The sequence below is a fragment of the Gorilla gorilla genome, chromosome 11, assembly GCF_029281585.2.
Source record: "Gorilla gorilla gorilla isolate KB3781 chromosome 11, NHGRI_mGorGor1-v2.1_pri, whole genome shotgun sequence".
NCBI lineage: Eukaryota > Metazoa > Chordata > Mammalia > Primates > Hominidae > Gorilla > Gorilla gorilla.
In genome coordinates this window covers 21,768,153-21,791,597 of record NC_073235.2, presented here as the reverse complement: position 1 = coordinate 21,791,597, position 23,445 = coordinate 21,768,153, and the positions used below count along the sequence as shown (strand labels likewise).

The window sequence follows — 23,445 nt, the reverse complement described above, 5'->3', positions numbered from 1 at the left end:
ACGAGATAGCCTGAAAACATCCCCACTAGAAAAATAAACACACACAACACACACACACATCACTGGGCGAAATAAAACAACATCATCTTAAATCAGTGGTTCCCATTCTTAGCTATACAACAGAATCATGCAGGGAGCTTCAGAAACATCCTTACACCTGGGTCCCACCCTAGATTCTGAAATAATTGGTCTGAGATGCAACCTGGGCATGGGAAATTCTAAAAGATTCCCAGGTGATCCTCATGAGCAGCCAAGGCTTAGAATTGCTCTTAAATGCACAGCTGAGCTCAAAAGAAAGTAAGGATCCCCAAACAGGAGAGAATCAGAGCAGTAAGAGCGGCAGTTCCTGCAGTTCTGGATGGTTGCTGTTCTTGGTAATTTAGGATTTAACGTACATGTGCATGTGTGCGCATGCACACACACACATTCACATGGCTGGGAGACCAGACATACACACAAGGCAGCAGTTAGAACTGAGACACCTTTTCAATTGAGAACTAAGAAGTCAAGACCCTTGAAGGAGCACACCATCAGTGCGCCAACAGAGGAAAATGACAAGGAAGCTTGTCTGGGCTCTGGCTGTAGGGAATTCTCCCCTGAAAACCTATACCCACAACACTCCTCCAAAGCCAATAAAGTAACATGAAAAGTGGTCCCAGGCTGCTCATAGTGCTGGAGGCCCAGGCAATGCTAAACGAAACCTCTCTGGGGGAACAAGGGGCAATGAGTGTTCGGGAGTCTCACAGCTAAAGCCTAAAATTCCAGCTCACAAAACACAAGCAAATCGCAATTCATGAGAGTCAATGGCAGTAACAAGCAGGACTCTTCAGGCAAATATTATAAAAAGTATTAGTTGATCAATTTTAACAAAGACAAAGGCAAAATGTGAAAAAAATGACATCATTGAAAGACCTGATGGAGTTGAAAAAGAACCATTCTGAATGCTTAAAATACTTTTTAAGTATTTTAAAAGTAACGATGCTCATAGCAAATTTACAGAATACACATAAAAAGCACCTATGATCCTACCACCCAGAGATACTATTAACTGTGTATACCAGAATTTTATCTATACCTTCCTATATTTAAAACCTGTTTGAGGCCATTATTTATGTAGTGTTGCAAGTTACTTTTCATGTATTAGATTTCTCTGTCTTCTGAAACAGCACAGACTGAACATAACCAAGCTTTTCTCTTGAAGACCTCAGGGCACTCATCAGTTAGTGAAAGTCCTTGGCTGCCAGGAGTCCAGATCACATTTGCTCTTCTCCCCCCTACTCTTGACCGCCTGCCTACACCAGGCATTCTTTCCACTCCCCCTTTGCAAATTACGTGCTTTTTTTTTTTTAAATAAGTGAGCTAAGCAAGTAACTAGATAAGTAAGCACATCTGAAATGTGGCTAAAATAGAATAAATGGAATAAGAGGCAGACCTCCCCAAAAGGCTTGAGTTTAGGAAGGTGAAACTACTCCTGGCCTCATTTCTGGTCCACACTGTTTCCTACAGCGCTGAGGTTTGTGAATGAGGTTGGAACCTCCAGACCATCAACCTGTCACACAATTTCTCTGCATCAATCCTGGTTCTATGAATTATTATGGCTGTCTGAAAAGGATATTTTTCCAGGTTGGGGGGATCCTTTCAAACACGTGTAGTTATCTAATTCTGAACTGCTGTTTTCAAAAACAAGTCAATTTCTCTAGAAGAAATAATAAATGAATTGAAAACTATTCAACACACCCCAATACTTCCCAAAATATCTGTGCTTAAAGTTCAAAAACTGAAATAACCATGGTGGATATTTCCAGCCTGTATCACTGCTTCAGTCAACTTGGCATAATTAAGGGAAAGAACAGGGAAGGTAGAGGTGCTGACCACATGCCCCTCACTGAACCAATCCTAGAAACAGCAACCTCCAGACTTTGGGTGAAACTGCCTTTGCAAAGATTCTGACAGTGAAAGAAGCTGAACGTGCTGACTCCATCTTGCCTCTGGTCTCACAGGTCGGCGTCTTCTCTTATTCCTGGGCATAGGCCACACCAACCCTGAGAGGAATTTCTAGTTTAACAAGGATAATAATAGTCCCTCCATAAAATTGATCCTTTCCTTGTTCAGGGACTGAAACTGCCTTTATAAAACTAGTAGATTAGGCCAGGAGATTAGGATTCTGGGAGGGGCCTGAGTTCTGCTAAAATATAGGCCTCCTTTCTATAATCCCTTACTGCTCAGGAGTCATGTGGTCAGAGGTCACAAGATGTGGACTACCCCAGTTGCTCCTATAGATAACATCAGTATTGTAGAACCTAAGATTGGTCTTTTGAGATGTTTTTCAGACTGACCCCACATGGACTTATGACTCAACCAGTCCTGTGGTTCCTCGCCACCATCCAGAGGTGGACTCAGGGCACAAGCACCATTTTCTACACCCCTATAATTGCATCCCCAACCAACCAGCAGCACCCATTCCCTAACCCCCTGCCTACCAAAACATCCTTGAAAAACTCTAAACTCTGAGCCTTTAGGGAGACTGATTTGACTGATAATTCCAGTTCTCCCATGTGGCCAGCCTCGAGTCCACTGAACTCTCTTTACTGCAATACCATGGTCTCAGTGAATTGGTTTTGTCTGTGCAGTGGGCAGGAAGACCCAACGGGCGATGACACAGGGTATTAGAGATAAGAAACTTCTAACTGTTTAAGCCACAAAGAGTCCACTGTTGTGTTTGCTTTTTCTTGTACCAAAAACATTCCAGAACATAGTCTTTGCCCTCAAAAAACTCAAAGACTAGTGGTTCAGACAGATCAGTAAGTAAATGATTACAGTACAAGATAATAAATTCTATGGCAGAAGTATGCAAGTGGTGCCCTGGGAACACAGAAAGACATATCTGTATCAGGCTGGAAGGTCAGGGGAAATTTCCTGGAGGGACATCGCATGAACTAAGAGCTGAAGGAACTGACTAGATAAAGACAGGAGGAGAAAGAGCAGGAAGGAAAAAAAAAATCAGTTAAGTTTGGGAAGCTCACGTTAATGATTTAATACCTATAATGGAAATGCCTAGCCAATAAATGTGTTCTTAAAAAAATACAGGTATCTTCCCCAACATTTTATCCCAAAAAGTTTCAAACACTAAGAAAAGCTGAAAGAACCGTCCTGTGAATCCATACACTCACTGCCTGGACTTTACAATCAACATTTTGCTCCATTTGCTTTATCACAAATCCATTCATCTGTTGTCCCTCTCTCTACCCATCAATGCACCTCATTTTCTGATGTATTTCAGTGTAAATTTCAGTGTAAATTCAGTATCCGTATACTTTGTCCCTAACATGAAGCACAGACATTCATTTTCCCCAAAGCAATCAGACTTCCCCCACTGAATTCACTAACAATTTCAGAACTACATCTGTGGGGCGGGGACCACTTGCAAACCATAAGGTCATAAGGGTAGGGCCCTGATCCTATTCAATGGGTGCACTTATAAGAGAAGGAAGAGATACCTGGGCTCTTTCCACCACGCCAGGACACACTGAGAATGCAGCTCAGGTATCTCTTCCTCTTCTTATAAGGCAGGAAGGGAGCCCTCACCAGAACCCAACCATGCTGGTGCCCTGTCTCAGACTTCCAGCCTCAGAACTGTGGGAAAATAAATTCCTGTTGTTTAAGCCACCCAGTCTATGGTATTTTGTTATGGCAGCCTGAGTTAAGACGGCAGCCTGAGTTAAGACGGCAGCCTGAGTTAAGACGGCAGCCTGAGTTAAGACGGCAGCCTGAGTTAAGACGGCAGCCTGAGTTAAGACGGCAGCCTGAGTTAAGACGGCAGCCTGAGTTAAGACGGCAGCCTGAGTTAAGACGGCAGCCTGAGTTAAGACGGCAGCCTGAGTTAAGACGGCACCCTTCAACATGTTTCTATCTACTCACCCAAAAGCTCTGTTGTTTGACTCAAGTTTGTTCAAAAAACATTTGGGCTCTACTTTGTGCCAAGTTTTGGGTTTCTCCCCTTAGAAAATTCAGTCTTCCCAATGAAAGACTTCTATAAATAAAGCATTTTAATGTAATTTCTCACATGCAAAGATAAAGATGGTACAAGATATAACGGAAAGCATAATGAACTCCAGGAAAAGGGAATCAGGGAGGCTCCAAAGGTTAATAATAGTCCATTCAGCAGATGGGAGTGAGAACATATTCCAGCTTAACGCACAGCATGTGCAAAGCAACAAAGGCATGAAACATCACAGTGGGTTCAGGAGTCACATAATATTGAAGCGTAAGGTATGGGATGGGGAAGTGCCTGGGTAATGAGTCTCCAAAGATAGCTCTGTCTATAAATGGGCCTAAAGTGCCATCTTAAGAAACTTTGATTCTAGAGAAAACAGGGAGTCATTGCTAGGCGGGTCCTCCAGCCCATCTTAGCTTGTAAGGCACTGAATCAACAAGGATACAGAATAACAAGACACTCCAAACTAAGGATGTCCACTTAGATGACTTGTAGGGAAAGTGGGGCAAAAGCACTGGGAAATGGTTTTTCTATGTAATGTTATATGAAACACTAATATTAGATAGGGCTCTCTACCACTTAGCATAAAACCAAATACCAGAACATATATTCACTTGAGAAGTAAAATGTATTTTGAAAGCAAATCATAGTATATAAAACCATACATGTTAGGAGGAAGAGGTGGTTTCTACTAGCGTTAGTCCCATAGGCCAATATAGCCAGTCTTTTGTTAAGCTTGAGCAAAGAGGAAATGCGTTGGTAAGTCGTGTCCAAATGCCATCTTGCAGTATCATAGGGTTGTCATGAAAATCACAAATGAGAATCTGAAAACCTAGGGGAAACCTAATCTCTCAGCCCCCCTCCTAAAATTCTGTGTCCTGAGTATTACGGCAACAGAAGCACACAGCAAACAGTCAAACATTACACACCTGCCAATAATTGCATTCAGCACTCCTCCAGACAGTATGAACTGAAGGTCACCTAGTAGGCCATAATCATAATATTTGAGTCTGGCAATCCTAAAGCTGGGACAATGTAGGGACAAAAACAAGAACAGTATTGAAAACAGACCCCTGAAAAATTAGGAATCCAGAAATCCATAACTGTAATGAATATTAAATAAACAAGGGAGAAGGAAGGGCTCTGCTTTGGGAGAACACCAAGGGGAGACTGGTCAAGGTGGAGGGCACACCTGAGTCAGAAAATTCACATTTTCCTACAATCACAGAAATGACCTTTCCTTTGTTTTAATCCTTACAACAAAAACTAACCCGATTTTAACCAGTTATTTTCCATTGTTGTGTCTCCCTGTTCCGGCCTTACAAAGAAAGTAACTTTGAAACAACCTATTTTGGGTTCTATGTTTCTGCATTTTTCAGCCCTTTTCTTTCCACAAAGCCAGCCTCCTCTCCTCAGCTCACTCGAACACAATCTTACGGAATCACATGCTGCCCGATACCAGAACTGCAAATAAAGCCAGTTAAGATCTTTAAACTACATTTGTGATAATTTTGTCTTTTGACTTTACAAAAGCTCAAACTCAACAGTAGAGTTAAAATTCAACTTCCTGTTATTTTTTTCAAACAAGCGTTCCCAACAGGAAGCAGTAATGGAAAAATGCAGGGAATCAAAATATGGTAAGAAATGTTTAATTCAACAGCTAAAAAACGGGAAAATAATTTGAAAAGCAAAGGAGAATTATAAGAAGAACTGAAAGACAGATAAGGAGAAAATATTTGCAACACAAAACAAAGTAATATCCCTAATATATAAAAAGCCCCTGCAAAGCAGTAAGTCAAACAACCTAGTTTTTTAAATGGGCAAAAAATGAAGAAGTACTTCACAGAAAAGTGGGCACAGATAACAAACATATGAAGCTAAACCCAATTTCTCTAGTAGTCAAGGAAATGTAAATAAAACATTAGATTGAGTTCATCAAGAGTTTGGGGAAATGAATACTACTGATATTATTAACTGCCACACCCTCTTGGGAAAAAACAAGCAACTACTAAAAGAATTATATGAATGTAAACCTCTTCCAGGAATTTATTCTACAAAAGTATAAGGATATAATTACAAGCATAATTTTTTGTCACTACAAAGAATGCTATAATAATCTTTAAAATTTCCATCAATGGGGAATTCTTGCATAAATTATGATAGTGAGAGGTGAAGCCAGCCGGACTTCCTGGGTCGAGTGGAGACTTGGAGAACTTTTCTGTCTTACAAGAGGATTGTAAAATGCACCAATCAGCCCTCTGTAGCTAGGATTGTAAAACGCACCAATCAGCACTCTGTGGCTGGCTAGAGGTTTGTAAAATGCGCCAATCAGCACACTGTAAAATGCACCAATCAGCGCTCTCTAAAATGGACCAATCAGCACTCTGTAAAATGGACCAATCAGCAGGACGTGGGTGTGGCCAAATAAGGGAATAAAAACTGGCCACCCCAGCCAGCAGCAGCAACCTGCTCGGGTCACTTCCACGTTGTGGAAGCTTTGTTCTTTCACTCTTCACAATAAATCTTACTGCTGTTCACTCTTTCAGCCTGTGCCACCTTTGAGAGCTGTAACACTCACTGTGAAGGTTTGCGGCTTCATTCTTGAAGTCAGTGAGACCACGAACCCACCAGAAGGAACAAACTCTGGATACATTTTGGGAACAAACTCCAGACACACCACATTTAAGAGCTGTAACACTCACCACAAAGGTCTGCAGCTTCATTCTGTAAGTCAGCAAGATGATGAACCCACGGAAGGAACAAACCAAATTACAATGAAGTTTTAGATTATCCAGCTATTGGAAAGAATGGGGAAGTGCTATATGTACTGACCGGGAACAATGTCCAGATGTATCCATTTAGGAGGAGGTACAAAATGGCAATGATCCAAATTCTATCAGAAATGTGCAGAAAACATATAATACAATGTCATTTGTTTAAAAAAATTGTTTATATATAAACAAAGAATTATTGTAGGATACAGAGTTAATACTGGCAACAATGAAGTTGGACTTTCCTTCTTTTCTTTCCTTTCCTTCCTGTTCTAAAGCTTTCTGATAAACTTTCACTCCTGCTCTGAAACTTGCCTTGGTCTCTTCTTCCGCTTTAAAAAAAGTTTTTTAAACACATACTCCTTATTTTGCTTAATTTGAACAAAGTAAATTGAGGAAATCTGAACACTGATTGGATTTTAATTATTTATTTTAGGACAGGTTCTTGCTCTGTCACCTAGGCTGCAGTGCAGTGGTGCCATCATGGCTCACCACAGTCTCAACCTCTTGGGCTCAAGCAACACCCCCCCACACACACTCCCATCCTGGGCCCTCTGCCCCCAACTCCAGAGTAGGTGGGATTACAGGTGTAAGCCATGGCATCTGGTCGGATTAGCCATTCATTGACTGATGGTGACAAGGTAGCGCATTATGTACTATTCTCTATACCTTCATATATGTTTGAAAATTTCCACTAAAAACAAACATAAGGTAAATTAATTTATACCACAAAGGGGGATTTACTAGCAGACTACTAACGTATGTCACTGACTCGAAACGAAAAACTATGCTACAGGAAGGAGGCCGAGGATAGGGCTGGGACTCAGGAGCAACTGGACACAGGGCCCTGAGAGCTGCCAGACCATCCCTGTGATTCTCGCCACGTGCTAGCTCTGTCACTCTTCCTTGCTGTGGACCAGCTTTCACCACGTGGCAAAAGCAGACATGCCAATTTGTAAAATTTGGTGGCCTGCAGACATGCTTTGTTTGCTCATATACTGCTTTTAAAAATTCATTTAGGCCAGGCGCAGTGGCTCATGCCTGTAATCCCAGCACTTTGGGAGGCTAAGGCGGGCAGATCACGAGGTCAGGAGCTCAAGACCATCCCGGCCCACATGGTGAAACCCCGTCTCTACTAAAAATACAAAAATTAGCTGGGCATGGTGGCTCGTGCCTGTAATCCCAGCTACTTGGGAGGCTGAGGCAGGAGAATTGCTTAAACCCAGGAGGCAGAAGTTGCAGTGACCCCAGATCACGCCACTGCACTCCAACCTGGCAAACCGAGCGAGACTCCATCTGGAAAAAAATATATATATATATTCATTTAGTTACTTACATTTTTTAAAGAACAATTTCACATAAAAGTCCAAATTTTTAGCATCTCTTAAAAAAATCAAGAAGTCTGACATTCCTAAGTCCCACTCGGCTGGTGCTGTGGAGCAGCTGCCACTTCTGGAAGGGACATACACTATGTGAAAGCCAGCGTAAGCCTGCTGCAGTCTTACTTCCACCTGCCTCACTCATTTGCCTGGCTCCCTGACCCTGCTTCAGACATGATAGGCCCAGCCCTCCCGATCTCATACCCAGACCCTGGCCTGAGTCAAGTGACCTCCTTGGTCAAGTTCCCCTTCCCTTGTGTAGCTGCTATTCTAATTAGCACCAGGGAATGGAAAATGTTCATATGCTCATACACGTTATGACTCACTTTCCATGTCTATAAAAACCAGAAAGTTGAATTAAGCGATCTAAATTATCTTTCAATTTTTGACTGTTTTTTCTGACATTAGATATGCAAAACAACTCTAATTAGCCCTCCTGTATGCCTAAGGAAATTTGTTTTAGATATTTCTATTCCCTAATGGATACCTCTTTACCTGTCCCTTCCCACGCCCCCCCTCCAAAAAAAGAAAAACTAAATTAACAAAAACAAATGAAATTAACTAAAACAAAAACTAGAAGGCTTTGGAGTCCCTTCCCGTAAGCAGGAGGCTGCTTCTGGTCTGTACCTCTGTGCACATGCTATTCCTACTGCCAGGACTGCCCTTCCTCCTGATGGAGGAGGATCGCCTATAATTTAAGACTCAGCTGCAATATTTCCTCCTCACCTTCCTAGATATCCCCCGGCCAGCTCATCCTCCCAGTCTCAGGGGGCCCCCATGCCTGTCAATATTGTCTACCATTTCACTTAGGGAAAGTCGTGATTTCCCCCAAGATGAGGTCTGTTTGTCCCACCACACTTCAAGCCCATTCATCTTTGTGTGCCCAGCGTGCCTGGTACTTAGTGGACGCTCAATATTTGGTAGATAAAACACCAGAGCTGGTGTTCTCCACCTGGGTTGTGAGGCCTCAAAAGGATAAATGGTAACTGGTAAGCTTTTTATTTATTTATTTTCTTTTTTAAGACAAGGTCTCATTCTGTCGCCCAGACTGCAGTACAGTGGCGTGATCATGACTCACTACAGCCTCAACCTTTGGGACTCGAGCAACCCTCCCACATCAGCTTCCCAAGTAACTGGGACTACAGGCACACACCACCACGCCCAGCTAATTTAAAAAAATTTTTGGCAGGGCACAGTGGCTCACACCTGTAATCCCAGCACTTTGGGAGGCCAAGGTGGGCGGATCACGAGGTCAAGAGATTGAGACCATCCTGGCCAACCAACATAGTGAAACTGCGTCTCTACTAAAAATATAAAAATTAGCTGGGCGTAGTGGCACACACCTGTAGTCCCAGCTACTTGGGAGGCTGAGGCAGGATAATCGCTTGAACCCGGGAGGTGGAGGTTGCAGTGAGCCGAGATCGCGCCACTGCACTCCAGCCCAGGCGACAGAGCAAGACTCCGTCTCAAAAAATAAAATAAAAATTTTGTAGAGACTATGTTGTCCAGGCTGGTCTCAAACTCCTAGCCTCAAGTGACTCTCCTGCCTCAGCCTCCCAAAGTGTTGGGATTACAGGCATGAGCCACTGTGCAGATTAGTAAGCTCTGAAACATTAATTCATTTATCTGATAACTTTCCTGAACTATAAAGCAACAATAAATGGTGGGAGTAATTTGGAAGCTTATTTTAATATAATTATTTCTGAAATAAAGTCCTCCTCCACCCACCCATGGAATCTGGGATTCTGTTAGCCTTACAGATGGTTACACATTTATACAGATTCACTCTGAAGTTCCTGCTACCTGAAGAGGCAGCCATGGAGACATCAGAGCTACTGGACTCCTAAGAGCTGAAGGCAAATTTGGAATTAGCATACATGTCCCTATCCTGAATTATTTATTCAAATAAAACCTATTTAGAGACTTAAACAGATTCTACTACTACTTCTACTTCTATAGCATCTCTAGTATATTGCATACTCTCAAACAGAGTTTGTATGATTTGTCCAGGGTCACTTAACTAGCGGATGGCAGGGCTGGGACTGGAGCCCTAGCAGTCCATACTCTGAGCCACTACATGGTCTGTGCTCTATGAGTGGATTAGAGTGGGGTGGGGAAGAGCTTCAAGTATGATGTGAAATGCTGAAACTTATTTCAAGGACACAGATCTATGGGTCAGAAAGCTCACTAAAGAGGGAGAAAAATGCATAGGCAGGCAACACAGAGCACAAGCTCTAAAACAAAGACCTGAGAGAAAATATACAACAAAAATAGTTGTTATACAGTCATGCACCAAATAAAGAAGTTTCAGTCAATGACAGACCACATAATACAACGGTGGTCCCATAAGATTATAGTACTGTACTGTTACTGGGCCTTTCCTGCGTTTAGATATGTTTACACAAATACCTCCCCATTGTGTTACAATTGCCCACGGTATTCGGTACAGTAACATGACGTGCAGATTTGCAGCCCATGAGCAAAAGGCTGTACCGTACGGGCTAGGTGAGTAGTAAGCTACACCATCTAGGCTTGTGTAAGTATACCCTGACGTTTGCAAAACAATGACATTGCTTAAAAGCATTTCTCAGAACGTATGTGTCATTAAGTGATGCGTGGCTGTATATACAAAAGAACTGAAAGCAAGGACTTGAACAGATATTTATACACCCATGTTCACATCAGCATTATTCACAATAACCAAGAGGCGGAAACAACCCAAATGTCCATCAATAGATAAACAGATAAATCAGATGTGGTGTAAATGTAGAATATTCAGCCTTAAAAAGGAAGGAAACTGACACATGCTACAACGTGGATCACCCTTAAAGACGTTATACTAAGTGAAATAAGCAAGACACAAAAGCACAAATACTATGATTCCACTGATATGAGGTACCCAAAACAACCACATTGGGAGACAGAAAGCAGGATAGAATGGTGGCTGCCAGGGGGTGGGGGAAGAGGGGAGTGGGGAGTCAGTGTTTAATGGGTGCAGAGGTTCAGTTTGGGATGAAGAAGTTCTGGAGATGGATGGTGGTGATGGCTGCACAACAAAGTAAACATGCTTAATGTCACTGAACTGTACCCCTGAAAATAGGTAAAATGTTGAATTTTATCTTATGTACATTTTACCAGAATTTTTAAAAAGTAGTTATATACCAACTACAGTGTGGGACAGGAAAACAAACCCTTGACTTGAATTCTGCCATTAAGAAGCTAACAGCTTTAGTTAACATTTCTTGTCCTCAGTCTGATCTACAAAATACAGGACAAGGCCAGGCGTGGTGGCTCACGCCTGTAATCCCAGCACTTTCGGGGGCGGAGGTGGATGGATCACTTGAGGTCAGGAGTTCCAGACCAGCCTGGCCAACATGGTGAAACCCCGTCTCTACTAAAAACACAAAAATTAGCTGGGTGTGTTGGTGAGCGCCTGTAATCCAAGCTATCCAAGAGGCTGAGGCAGGGAGAATTGCTTGAACCCAGAAGGCAGAGCTTGCAGTGAGCCGAGATCACACCACTGCACTCCAGCCTGAGCAACAGAGTGAGACTCTATCTCAAATAAATAAATAAATAAATAGGCTAGCGCAGTGGCTCACACCTGTAATCTCAGCACTTTGGCAGGCTGAGGCAGGTGGATCACCTGAGGTCAGGAGTTCGAGCCCAACCTGGCCAACATGGTAAAACCCCATCTCTACTAAAAATACAAAAATTAGCCGGGCGTGGTGGCGTGCACCTGTAATCCCAGCTCCCAGGGAGGCTTAGGCAGGGAGAATCGCTAGAACCCAGGAGGCAGAGGTTGCAGTGAGCCGAGATCGCACCACTGCACTCCAGTCTGGGTGACAGAGCAAGACTCTGTATCAAAAAAATAAATAATAAAATAAAATAAAATAAAATATAGGACAGGCCAGGCGCAGTGGCTCATGCCTATAATCCCAGCACTTTAGGAGGCTGAAGCGGGCGGAATGCTTGAGCTCAGGAGTTCGAGACCATCCTGGGCAACATGGTGAAACCCCATCTCTACCAAAAATACAAAAAATTAGCTGGGTTTGGAGGCTGAGGTGGGAGGATTGCTTGAGCCTGGGAGGCAGAGGCTGCAGTGAGCCAAGATCACGCTACTGCACTCCAGCCTGGGTGACAGAGCGAGACTTCTTCTCAAAAATAAAATGAAATACAGGAGGGCTATATCCTTAGGACTGTTATGAAGATTAAACAAAGGAATACCTATTAAAAGAAGTTCTCAGTAAGCACTTAGCTGCTTTTTAAATATCATTTTAGCCTGGGCACAGTGGCTTATGCCTGTAATCCCAACATTTTGGGAGGCCAAAGAAGCAGATCGCTTGAGCCCAGGAGTTTAAGACCAGCCTGGGCAACGTGGCAAAACCCATCTCTACAAAAATTAGCTGGGTGTAGTGGCATGTGTCTGTAGTCCCAGCTACTCAGGAGGCTGAGGTGGGAGGACCACTGAGCCCAGGGAGATCAAGGCTCCAGTGAGCTGTGATCTCACCACTGCACTCCAGCCTGGGCGACAGTGAGAACTTACCTCAAAATAAATAAATAAATATCACTCTAATATTCTAGAAAGTCTTGAGAAAGAAACTGGCCTCAGAGCCAAATATATGGTAAGGTAGGAAAAGCTGCCAGTCCATAAGAAAGAGATAAGGCAAGAGACTTTTTGCTCAGACGCAGTCCCCCTTGTCCTGAGGAATGAAGAGGCCTGGCTTTGAGTCCTCCTTCAGCCACTGACTCACTAGAGGATTAGGCAAGTCACTCCCACTCACTGACAATATCTGCCCTGCCTACGTCTCAGGGCAGTGGAGAGGGACACATGGAAAATGCGTACCAAAGGCATACTCCACCCGGAAACAAGCACAGGCATATTTTCATCAACAGAAGCCCTTCACACCCTTCTTTCTTCATCCCCCAAAACACAGCGTAATTTGCCTTAGAGGCATAACCAATGGGCATTTCAGGATGTCCCTGTCCTAAATCTCCCCAGCAACTCCCGAAACGGCTCTAACAGAAACAGTCTTGCCTTCTCTTCCCTGCTGTGTCAGTACGTGAAGGCTAAGAGGATCACACAAGGAAGCTGCCACCTCCCCAGCCACGTTTGGGAACTACGGTGCTAGAACAGGACCACCCTCCTCTTAAGGGGAGCACATTGCTGAACATCTGTCCTGAACAGTCACCACCAGAAGTGCAGGCGTCCCCACTCTTCCCTATGACTAGGGCTCTCAACCCAACAGAACTGCATCCATCTCCTGAAATGGCTAACCCACCTGGTCCCTGCAACCTCAGGCACACCAGCAAACCCTTCGAGAGCCTCCACCTCTTCTAAGAATGTTCTTCTACCTTCTAGCTCTGAGACCTGGGTGTGCCCTGGGGACACCACATCAAGCAGATGCTATTTCTCCTCCCATGCCATGTGCTTCAGGGCCAGACAGACATGTGTCCTTCCTCCCTCCCCAATGTCACCTGCACTTCAGTACCTCTGTTAGCCCCATCCATCTTACAAAAGCCCCCATACCTTTGAGGCCTGGCCTTTCCAGCCATAATAGCCTGTCCTTCACCTTGTTACTATTAGCTACAGACCTCCTGGTCACTTCCCTCATTTATTGAGGACATCTGCTTCTGGTCTGCAGACTTCCATTCTACCCAACTCCTGTCGTCCTCCCCAATGACATCTGTGCATGTGGATGTCCCAGCCAAGCTTGGCCCCTCTCAAGTCCTTGATCCTCTCTTCTCCGAAAACCCTTTCTTTCCTTCTATCTAACATTATCATGGTCATTACCTGAACTTCACCGTCACCAGAAACAGTTATCTCCTCTAACCCTCTAGCCTCAGCCTCCATCCTTCTTGTTCATTTGTTCAAATACCACCCCCACACACAATTCTCTGCCCTCTTGACACCTGCAAGCATTGGCCTCCAGCACTCTCTCTCTGCAAAACAAGACCCTCTGGGCTGCACTGCCTCCCTTCACCAGCTTAGATCCCAAAGCCTGACATGAGAAAAGCCCTCTTGCAGATACCTCAACTCCCTGCTCCCTTCCCCCCCATCTCACTCACTGTTTTCAGCACCTGCACCCGGCATGCAAATGCTGCTGTCGAGGGAAAGAAACTCAAGAAAGCAGCCTCCCAGCACTCCACTCTCAATGCACTTATGATCACAAACCACGAATGGGCATTCCCCCACACTTCCTAGTAATCTCGCTGTGACTCTCCCCTGTGCCCTCCCTCTGCTCACTCTTGACAGATAACCTAACCTCATTTGTCCCAGAGAACACCAAGCCATCAAACCCTAACTCCCTCAGAGCTCCTTCAACAAATCTACAAACCTTCCACGCCCTTCTTCTCCTTGTCTCCAGCCTCATGGAGTACACATTCCTGCTCTTAGCAAAGGCCAAGCCCTCCACCACCACCATGCCCAAGAACTTAATTCCTACCACTACCCTTCTTCCTGCAGCATCAATCAGTCTTTACTTTGCTACAGGATCATCCCCAACAGCATGTAGACATGTTCTATTGAATCTTCACCCTAAAGATTCGCACATGTGTGCGCGCCTTTGACCCCCATATATCCTTCTAGCTAATGACACAATTCCTCTATAGGAATTATCTATGCTAATGCTTCTCAAACTTTAATGCATAGTTTACCTGGGAATCTTGTGAAAACGCATATTCTGATTCAGTAGGTCTGGAGTGGTGCCCAAGATTTGGCACCACTAACCTAGTCTCTAATCATGCTCCTGACCCACAGACCCCACACTGGGTAGCAAAAGCCTTTGTTTCCTTCCCTCACTATTTATGGAAACCATTCCAATCCAACTTCCTCCCAACATAAGCTCACAGAAATTTGTGAGATCAAGATCACCCACAAACTTGACGTAGCTAGCTCCAGTAAAAAACTCTTCTTTCTTCCTTCCCATGCCCTCCTCCTCTTTAAAATGAGCAAGTAGCAAGAGTGATAAAATGCTGCCTGGAAAGGGAAGGCCCGCAGCAGGCCTGTATAGGGCCGCTTCCAGCGTCCCCCTCCTGAGGCCATCCCTCCTGGCTTCCACAGCCCACATTCTCCCACAGGCTGAGCACTTCCCGGGTGGCTCTCTGGGCCGTTTCTCGGCGCCACCTGCCAGGCATTCCTCCTCCCCCTCTAGATGTCAGCACTTCTCAGAGCTCAGTCTTGCTCCCTCCTCATCTGCACCACATATAGCCGAGTGGCTGTACAGACAACTTACGAACCTGAGGATGCAGCCCTGACCGCTCTCCTGGCCCCAGGCTCACAGCCTTGCTGCTGCCCCTGCCCACTGGGCTGCCACAAGATTCTCAACTTATTCCCAAAATAGAATTCTTGATTCTTCCCTCTTAAAATCTGCTCCTTCACTATCCCCCATTTATTAGCTACTGAAGTCACTACTAGTGAGAGGTGACAGTGTGCTGACAGTCCTCAGAGCCCTCGCTTGCTCTCGGCACCTCCCCTGCCTGGGCTCCCACTTTGGTGGCATTTGAGGAGCCCTTCAGTCCCCCACTGCACTGTGGGAGCCCCTTTCTGGGCTGGCCAAGGCCGGAGCCCACTCCCTCAGCTTGCAGGGAGGTGTGGAGGGAGAGGCACGAGCGGGAACCGGGGCTGTGTGCGGCACTTGCGGGCCAGCTGGAGTTCCGGGTGGGCGTGGGCTTGGTGGGCCCCGCAATCAGAGCAGCCAGCCAGCCCTGCTGGCCCCAGGCAATGGGGGACTTAGCAGCCGGGCCAGTGGCTGCAGAGGGTGTACTGAGTCCCCCAGCAGTGCTGGCCCACCGGCGCTGCGCTCGATTTCTTGCCAGGCCTTGGCTGCCTTCCCATGGGGCAGGGCTCGGGACCTACAGCCCGCCATGCCTGAGCCTCCCACCCACTCCATGGGCTCCTGTGCGGCCCGAGCCTCCCCGACGAGCGCCACCCCCTGCTCCACGGCGCCCAGTCCCATCGACCACCCAAGGGCTGAGGAATTCGAGCGCACGGCGCAGGACTGGCAGGCAGCTCCACCTGCAGCCCCGGTGCGGGATCCACTAAGTGAAGCCAGCTGGGCTCCTGAGTCTGGTGGGGTCGTGGAGAGTCTTTATATCTAGCTCAGGGATTGTAAATACACCAATCAGCACCCTGTGTTTAGCTCAAGGTTTGTGAGTGCACCAATTGACACTCTGTATCTAGCTGCTCTGGTGAGGACGTGGAGAGTCTTTATGTCTAGCTCAGGGATTGTAAATACACCAATCAGCACCCTGTGTTTAGCTGAACGTTTGTGAATGCACCAATCGACACTCTGTATCTAGCTGCTCTGGTGGGGCCTTGGAGAACCTGTGTGTGGAAACTCTGTATCTAACTAATCTGATGGGGACGTGGAGAACCTTTGTATCTAGCTCAGGGATTGTAAAGGCACCAATCAGTGCCCTGACAAAACAGGCCACTCGGCTCTACCAATCAGCAGGATGTGGGTGGGGCCAGATGAGAATAAAAGCAGGCTGCCTGAGCCAGCATTGGCAACTCGCTCGGGTCCCCTTCCACACTGCAGAAGCTTTGTTCTTTCACTCTTTGCAATAAATCTTGCTACTGCTCACTCTTTGGGTCCACGCTGCTTTTATGCGCTGTAACACTCACCCCGAAGATCTGCAGCTTCACTCCTGAGCCCAGCAAGACCACGAGCCCACTGGGAGGAACGAACAACTCCAGATGCGCTACCTTAAGAGCTGTAACACTCACCATGAAGGTCTGCAGCTTCACTCCTGAGCCAGCGAGACCATGAACCCACCAGAAGGAAGAAACTCCGAACACATCTGAACATCAGAAGGGACAGACTCCAGACGCGCCACCTTAAGAGCTGTAACACTAACCGCGAGGGTCCGCGGCTTCATTCTTGAAGTCAGTGAGACCAAGAACCCACCAATTCCGGACACGCTAGTATCCATGTCGTTACCAAAGCCAGGGACCTGGAAGTCATTTTTGACTCCCATTGCCTCTCCCCAGCTCAATTCATGACCATTTCTAGCGATTCCATCTCCAACATACATTTCAAATCCATGCACTTCTTCCATCTTCTCTGCCACCATTCATTCAACAGCCCCAGCTTCCTAAGTGACCCCTCACTACCACTTCAGCCCCTCTTCAATCTGTTCTCCACACAGCCCTTCCAATGGGGCTTCTAACACTGCACATGAAACTGTGCTTAACGCTCCTTAAAGGCCCACCATGAGCAGCAGCTAAACCCTCCACTGGCCATGGCCTCCGTGGCCTTTTCCTTGCCTTCTTCCAGCCCTGTGAATGTGCCAAGCGCTTTCCTACCTAGGACTCCTCCACACTCCCCCACCCCCAATCACGCGTGCCTGCACACACACACACACACACACACACACACACTGCATTCAGGAAAGCCTGAAGCAAGAGGAAGCAAAGTCCAGTCAAGAAACTCGAGAAAGACCTTCACAGCTATCTGCAGCAGAGAGAAAGAGGCAGAGCCCAGTACAAGATGACACTGAGACGGTAAGGAAGGGCGGGATCATTCAAGACCCCAGTGTAGGCCAAGTTGAGGGATTTGGGACCTTTGACTGAAAGCACTGGAAAGCCACTGAAGTGTTTCAAGTCAATGGGTAACATAATTAGGCTTGAATGTTGAAAAGGTAATTCTGGCTACAGAGTAGAAAAACAGAGGGGTCAAGAGCAGATGTGGGTATGCACCAGGCCAGGCCGGCAACACGGTGGGGACTAAGGAGACAACAATGCACATGAGGAAAGTGACTAAATTTTAGACCTACTTAGGATGTTAAAAAATGGCAGTGTTTACTACGTGAACACATATAATTTGAGATTTTTAAAAGGCTTGCCATGCAAGTATTACTAGAGGTAACACATTGGCTAAAATTCATTCCTAACAATAGCATCAGCTATCAGCAGTAAAGGACTGGCCACCAATCCTTCCTGTGGGAGGAAGGAGGGGGATTACAAGGAAAGTAGAATGAAAGAAAAGAAAGATAACTAGCTCATAAATTAGGGCAGAGGATGGGCAAGGGGCCAAAAATAGGAAGCAGAGGAAGTGCAAATAGTGCTGACTTTTCAACTCTGCCTAACAGTGACTCTAACAACCTTCAACTGGATTGGGAAGAACAAAAGCTATTCTCAGAAAAGCTTGTCTTCTGAGGTTGCAATTTAACATGATCAATGAAATATTTTGTTATAAATATGCACAACTTAAAGGATATTCGTTATAAAAAAAAATAAGGATCATAGAATTTTTAGAGATGGAAGGGACTTAGAGGTCATTTAGCCAGGCTCAGGCTCAGGATCCAGAAATTCTTCTCTCCACCTATAGGCACTTCAGGAAGATTTCATCTGGAGCTAAAATAATAGCACCCTTCTATCCAGGTCAATAATTAAAATGTATGAGGGTCTCAAAAGTGAACTGAAGAATTGCTAGGCAAACAAGCAGTATCCAAAGTTTTAAAATAATGGGGAGGAGTAAGAGGGTTTAGGTTCCCCAAAATTTTTCAGCTACTTTGCCAATGAGTTTTATTTTTAAGAACACACAGATAATGAATGACTAATTTTAAGCCATTCATCAAAGGAGATTACTTTCGCAATATTTTTTTACCAACTTGTTTTGGGGTTAAAGAAAAAAATTCAGATGTTCCTTTTGGTTTAGGAACCAGCAAGATCTGAATTTCTAATTTCCAAAGCTACTGCATACTTGGCTAATTCCAGCATCTAACAAAGAACCAGAAGAAAGAACACAAAAGTTTCACATATAATATTAAAGCTTCTACAATACTAAAGACTTCAGCTATCTTTCCATCTCCTACAGTATACTTCAGTAAACATCTGAAAGAAAGATTTTCTCAATGATGTCTGGACTAAACCTTAAAAAAGTTGTGGTGGCTAGCCTCCAAGAATACTGATGTGCCCTGACCTCCCCTCTTGTAGTCCTCTCCCACATTGTGCCAGGTCTGGTCTGAATGATGGTAGAAGGGATGGTATGCCATCTCCAAGATTAGACACTGGATTAGTCTGTTCTCATGCTGCTACGAAGAAATATCCGAGACTGGGTAATTTATAAAGGAAAGGGGTTTAATTGACTCACAGTTCCGCAGGGCTGGGGAGGCCTCAGGAAACTTACAATCATGGCAGAAGGAACCACTTCACAGAGCAGCAGGAGAGAGAATGAGTGCCAGCAGGGGAAATGCCAGACGCTTGTAAAACCATCAGATCACGTGAGAACTCACTATCAGGAGAACAGTATAGGAGAAACTGCCCTCATGATTCAATTACCTCCCACCGAGTCCCTCCCACAATGTATGGGGATTATGGGGATTACAATTCAAGGTGAGATTTGGGTGGGGACACATCCAAACCATACTGGCCACGAATATACTGCTGCTTCCATCTTGATCATTATCATATTCATTCTCTCCCTCTCTCCCCACCCCCGTCAGATCACTTGCTCTGGGGAGAAAAGCTATGTTGTGAAAAGCCCTGTGGATAGGCCCACATGGTGTAGAACTGAGGCCTCCAGCCAACAGCCATGTGAATGTGCCATTTTGGAAACAGATCCTCTGGTCTCAGTCGAGCTTCAGATGACTGCAACCTCAGGAGAGACCATGAGCCAGAAGCACCCAGCCAAGCTGTCCCCAGATTCCAGAACTTCAGAAACTGTGTGAGATCATATATGTCTGTTGTTTTAAGCTGCTAAGTTTGGGGAAATTTGTTATGCAGCAACAGAAAACTCATTCAAAAAGTAGGCAAACTTTACAGGCAGCCAGGCACGCAGGACCAAACTACTATATTTTCCTTCATCTCATGCCGTATACTCAGTAAAATCACATAGCTTGGAACAATGCTATATATAAAAAATGCCCACAAAGCACTGACAAAACCAACAATGAAAACAATATATTGGTAATTATCAATTAATGGCATTTTTCTTTTCTGCATTTAGATTTCAACTAAAAAACAACTAGCCACCATCACCAAAAACAAAAACAGCCGGGAGAACACTAAGGAAAATTATAAGCAGCTACTTTAAAGTGACAAACTTGAAATTGAGACCTGGCTAGAATTTTGCAATTGCTTCTAGTAAGCACATATACTGTCCCTCTTTGACACTCACTTCCACATCCTCTTCATCTTTCTTTCCACTGTCACCTATCCAAGACTCATTAACTCTCTTGCCTACTGGCCCCTCTGCTTTTTGGAATATCTAAGAATATGTGTACACATACAGCAATATGTATATTCCTAGGTACCAAAAGAACTGAGGAGCTAAAGGAGACAGCCCATGGTCAAATCTCCAAGGCCACATATTTAACTGGTATGGCTTGGATCAGTGGTCTGTGCCAAGCAGACAGCTGATGCTCAGTAACTGTTAGTTTTTCTCCTTCTCCTTAACTACTCCACCATGTGATGAAGGAAGAGTTCCTTTTCCTCTGTGCTCGGCTCTCTTTGCGGTAACATTCAGAACAACATGCATTCATTTAAAAAAAACGAAAAAAAAAACCAAGCGTCTTGCATGTCTAGAGCAGGGGCTGTTTAGCAGTAACTGGAGCCAAGGAAAAGTGGGACTCCTGTATACCATCTGGAGACAAGTTACACTGGAAAACTACAGAGTTCACCTAGATCTCTTCGCACTCTAGTCTTACATTGTCTCCAAATTTAGCTTTCAAGAAAGGTCTCTAATGATGTTTCTAACTTCCATAAATTACATGAGGGGGGTAAGAATTTAGCAACTAAATGCAAAGAGGCATAGTAGGATTACGTGATTTGGAAGAAAGGATTATCCCTGCCAGACGGGGTGGCTCACACCTGTGAGAGGCCAAGGTGGTAGGATGGCTTGAGCCCAGCAGTTCGAGACCAGCCTGGGCAACATGGTGAAACCCCATCTCTACAAAAAATACAAAAATTAGCTTGGCATGGTGGTGCAAGACTGTACCAAGCTACTCGGGAGGCTGAGGTGGGAGAATCACCTGAGCCTGGGAGGTGGGGGCTGCAGTGAGCGGTGATCACACCACTCCACTCCAGCCTGGGAAATAGCGCAAGACTCTGCCCCCAAAAACAAACAAAAAAAGGATTATCTCAATTCTCAGGCTTAAAATTTTTCATGGAATCTCAAGCCATCTTCAGTCAAGGCAAGAATTTAGAACTTTTCTACCCTCATCTTCTACCAAAATCTCTTCGTATGCCGTGGAAGACTCTAAATCCTGTTTATCCTTATGGTCTAGGTCCCAAGTTCCCAAAAGATATCTAATAACTTACACTATTTTCCACACACAATCCTGGGAAAATGTTCTACTCCTCGGGCAGAGGGAAATCTGGCTGAGATCTCCGATAAGAGTGCTGTTTCCAATGGGAAGCAATGTGAATGGGCAAGGAAGGAAAGCCCCAGATGTGGTCAGAATAAAGCAGACCGGCTGACAACTAAAGCCACGCACAAAGGATATGTCTCCCTGGCCTTCTTCTCCCCCGCTCCTATTTCGTTTAATCCTAACAATTAGGATAACTATCATCACCCTTCTACAGTTGCTGACTCTGGAGCTCAGAGGGGGAAAGACCGTGCTCCACATCACAACACCGGTAAACTCTCAGAACCTGCATCAAACCCAGGTCTTCAAACTCACCCCTCCTGTTTTTCCCAATATGCAGTGCTACCTTTCATGGTCGCCCCATTTCTGGGAACTTCGATACTGTGCTTCTATTGCTCCAGGTTTAAGGAGCATTCTGAGCCTTGACCGGTTCTGAGCTTTGACATCCAACAATCTTATGGCTCTGCTTGGAACATCAGTCATTGACACCTCTAAAAGATTCACTATCCCCTCTGATACTCCATGCCCACCATCCATCCCCAAAACTTCAGAAGAAATGAGGTTAGGAAACCAGGACAGAGCAGAAAGTGCACTGTTCTACAAGGGCTGAAGATGAGTCACAGGTAACCCAGATGAGCAATCAGCCAAGTCTCTTCCACGGCCAATTCATTCAGTTCGCCAGGCACAAGCACTTCTCTCCCGAAGACTCACCTGATAAGAACACCAAAGTTCCAACGTTTCTCGTTGGAAATGAGCCCAGAGAGGACACTGCTCACACAAGCAGTGTGGACGCAGCAAGCTCCGCGCCCCGCAACCCTGCACCGAGCACGGTTAACCTCACACTCCCACAGGCGGCGAGAACCGGGACGGCGATGCCCAGTCCAGGCGCTTCCCCTTAGAAGCCCCTTCGCCGCTGGCCCCTATCAGAAAGGAAAGGGGAGGAGGCTGGGGGAGAAACAACTTTATGCTCATTTGCAAGACAGGACCAAAACAAAACCAGCAAACCGAAGCCCTTTAGGAACACCGCCCAGTTCACGGCGCGCGCAAGTTCCGAGGGCAGTAAGTTTTTGCAACACTTCCCAGCCCTGACCCTGCCCAAGCCGCGGCCGGAGGACTGAGGAAGTGGACGGTCCCGAGCGGGAGGCCCGCGGCAGGAAGTGGAAGCAGAGCCATCTGCGGGATAGGGAAGGAACCGCGGCGACAAGGGAGAGGCGGAGGCCGCCCCCACTTCCTCAGCCCCAGGCAGCCCAGGAAGCCGAGACTCCCCCAGGGAGTCCTCCCGGAGCGGAGCGGGGCCGCTGCCGGGGCGTCGCCCTCCGCCGGCCTCGGGGCGCGACATGTCCTGCCGCCGCCCGGCCACAGCCCGGCACGGAGGGAGCAAGAGGCTGCGGGAGTGCGGCGTACCCCACTCCCCAGCCCGCGCCCCACCCCGCCCGGGGCCCGCGGGCGCCGCGCCCTTACCAGGGACCAGTCCCGCCGCCTCCGCCGTCCGCACCCGGCCCGCAGCTCTTAAACGCGCCCCGCCCCCTCCCGGGGCCGGACCCCAGCCGTCCTCCACCGATTTGTCATTGAGCAGCCGGGCTCGCTTTCCCACCTCTCGAGCGCGCCCCCGGCGTCGCCTAGGCAACCCCTCCTCTCGAGAGCGCGCCCTCGCTTCCGTTCCTGCCCTCTCCTCGGAAGCCACGCCCGTCGAGGGGCTGTCAGCCAATCCGAGGCGGATTTTCCAAGCAGCGGGCGGCCGGGGAGGAGGTTTCACCAATGAGAAGCTGCCCCAGGCACGGGGGGCGGGCCCGGCGCGCCTGCCCCGTCCCCCTCTGTTTCTCTCTCTGCCCCTCGGACACGCAGCTGGTAACCCTGCGGCAGTGGAGGAGCTGCCCGCCGGTATTGAGGGCGGGTGCGGGTGCACAAGGTGGAGCGCCAGTTGTGGGATTCAGGCCAGGACCAGGACGAAGTAATGGAAAGCAAAAGCGAAGGACAGACCTGATCATACAGA

General features: G+C 46.4%; 1 protein-coding gene across 7 annotated transcripts in view; it reads right to left on the bottom strand.

Annotated features, from left to right (window-relative positions):
- RALB (RAS like proto-oncogene B) overlaps positions 1-23,445 on the bottom strand; it is a 54,995-nt gene that overhangs the window by 19,124 nt on the left and 12,426 nt on the right. The window contains exon 1 of one of the 7 annotated variants that reach the window (XM_031008677.3): positions 22,914-23,142. The exons of 1 other annotated variant lie outside the window; for it this stretch is intronic. Coding sequence is in view for 1 of the 6 variants with exons in the window: in XM_055380526.2 (XP_055236501.1) it covers positions 14,211-14,235 (25 nt within the window). In the remaining 5 variants the exon portion in view is untranslated. Of the gene's footprint in view, positions 1-14,210; positions 14,300-22,163; positions 22,185-22,913; positions 23,143-23,445 lie in introns of those variants that run through there. 5 more of the 7 variants (XM_031008676.3, XM_055380528.2, XM_055380529.2 and 2 more) reach the window with 5 other exon arrangements.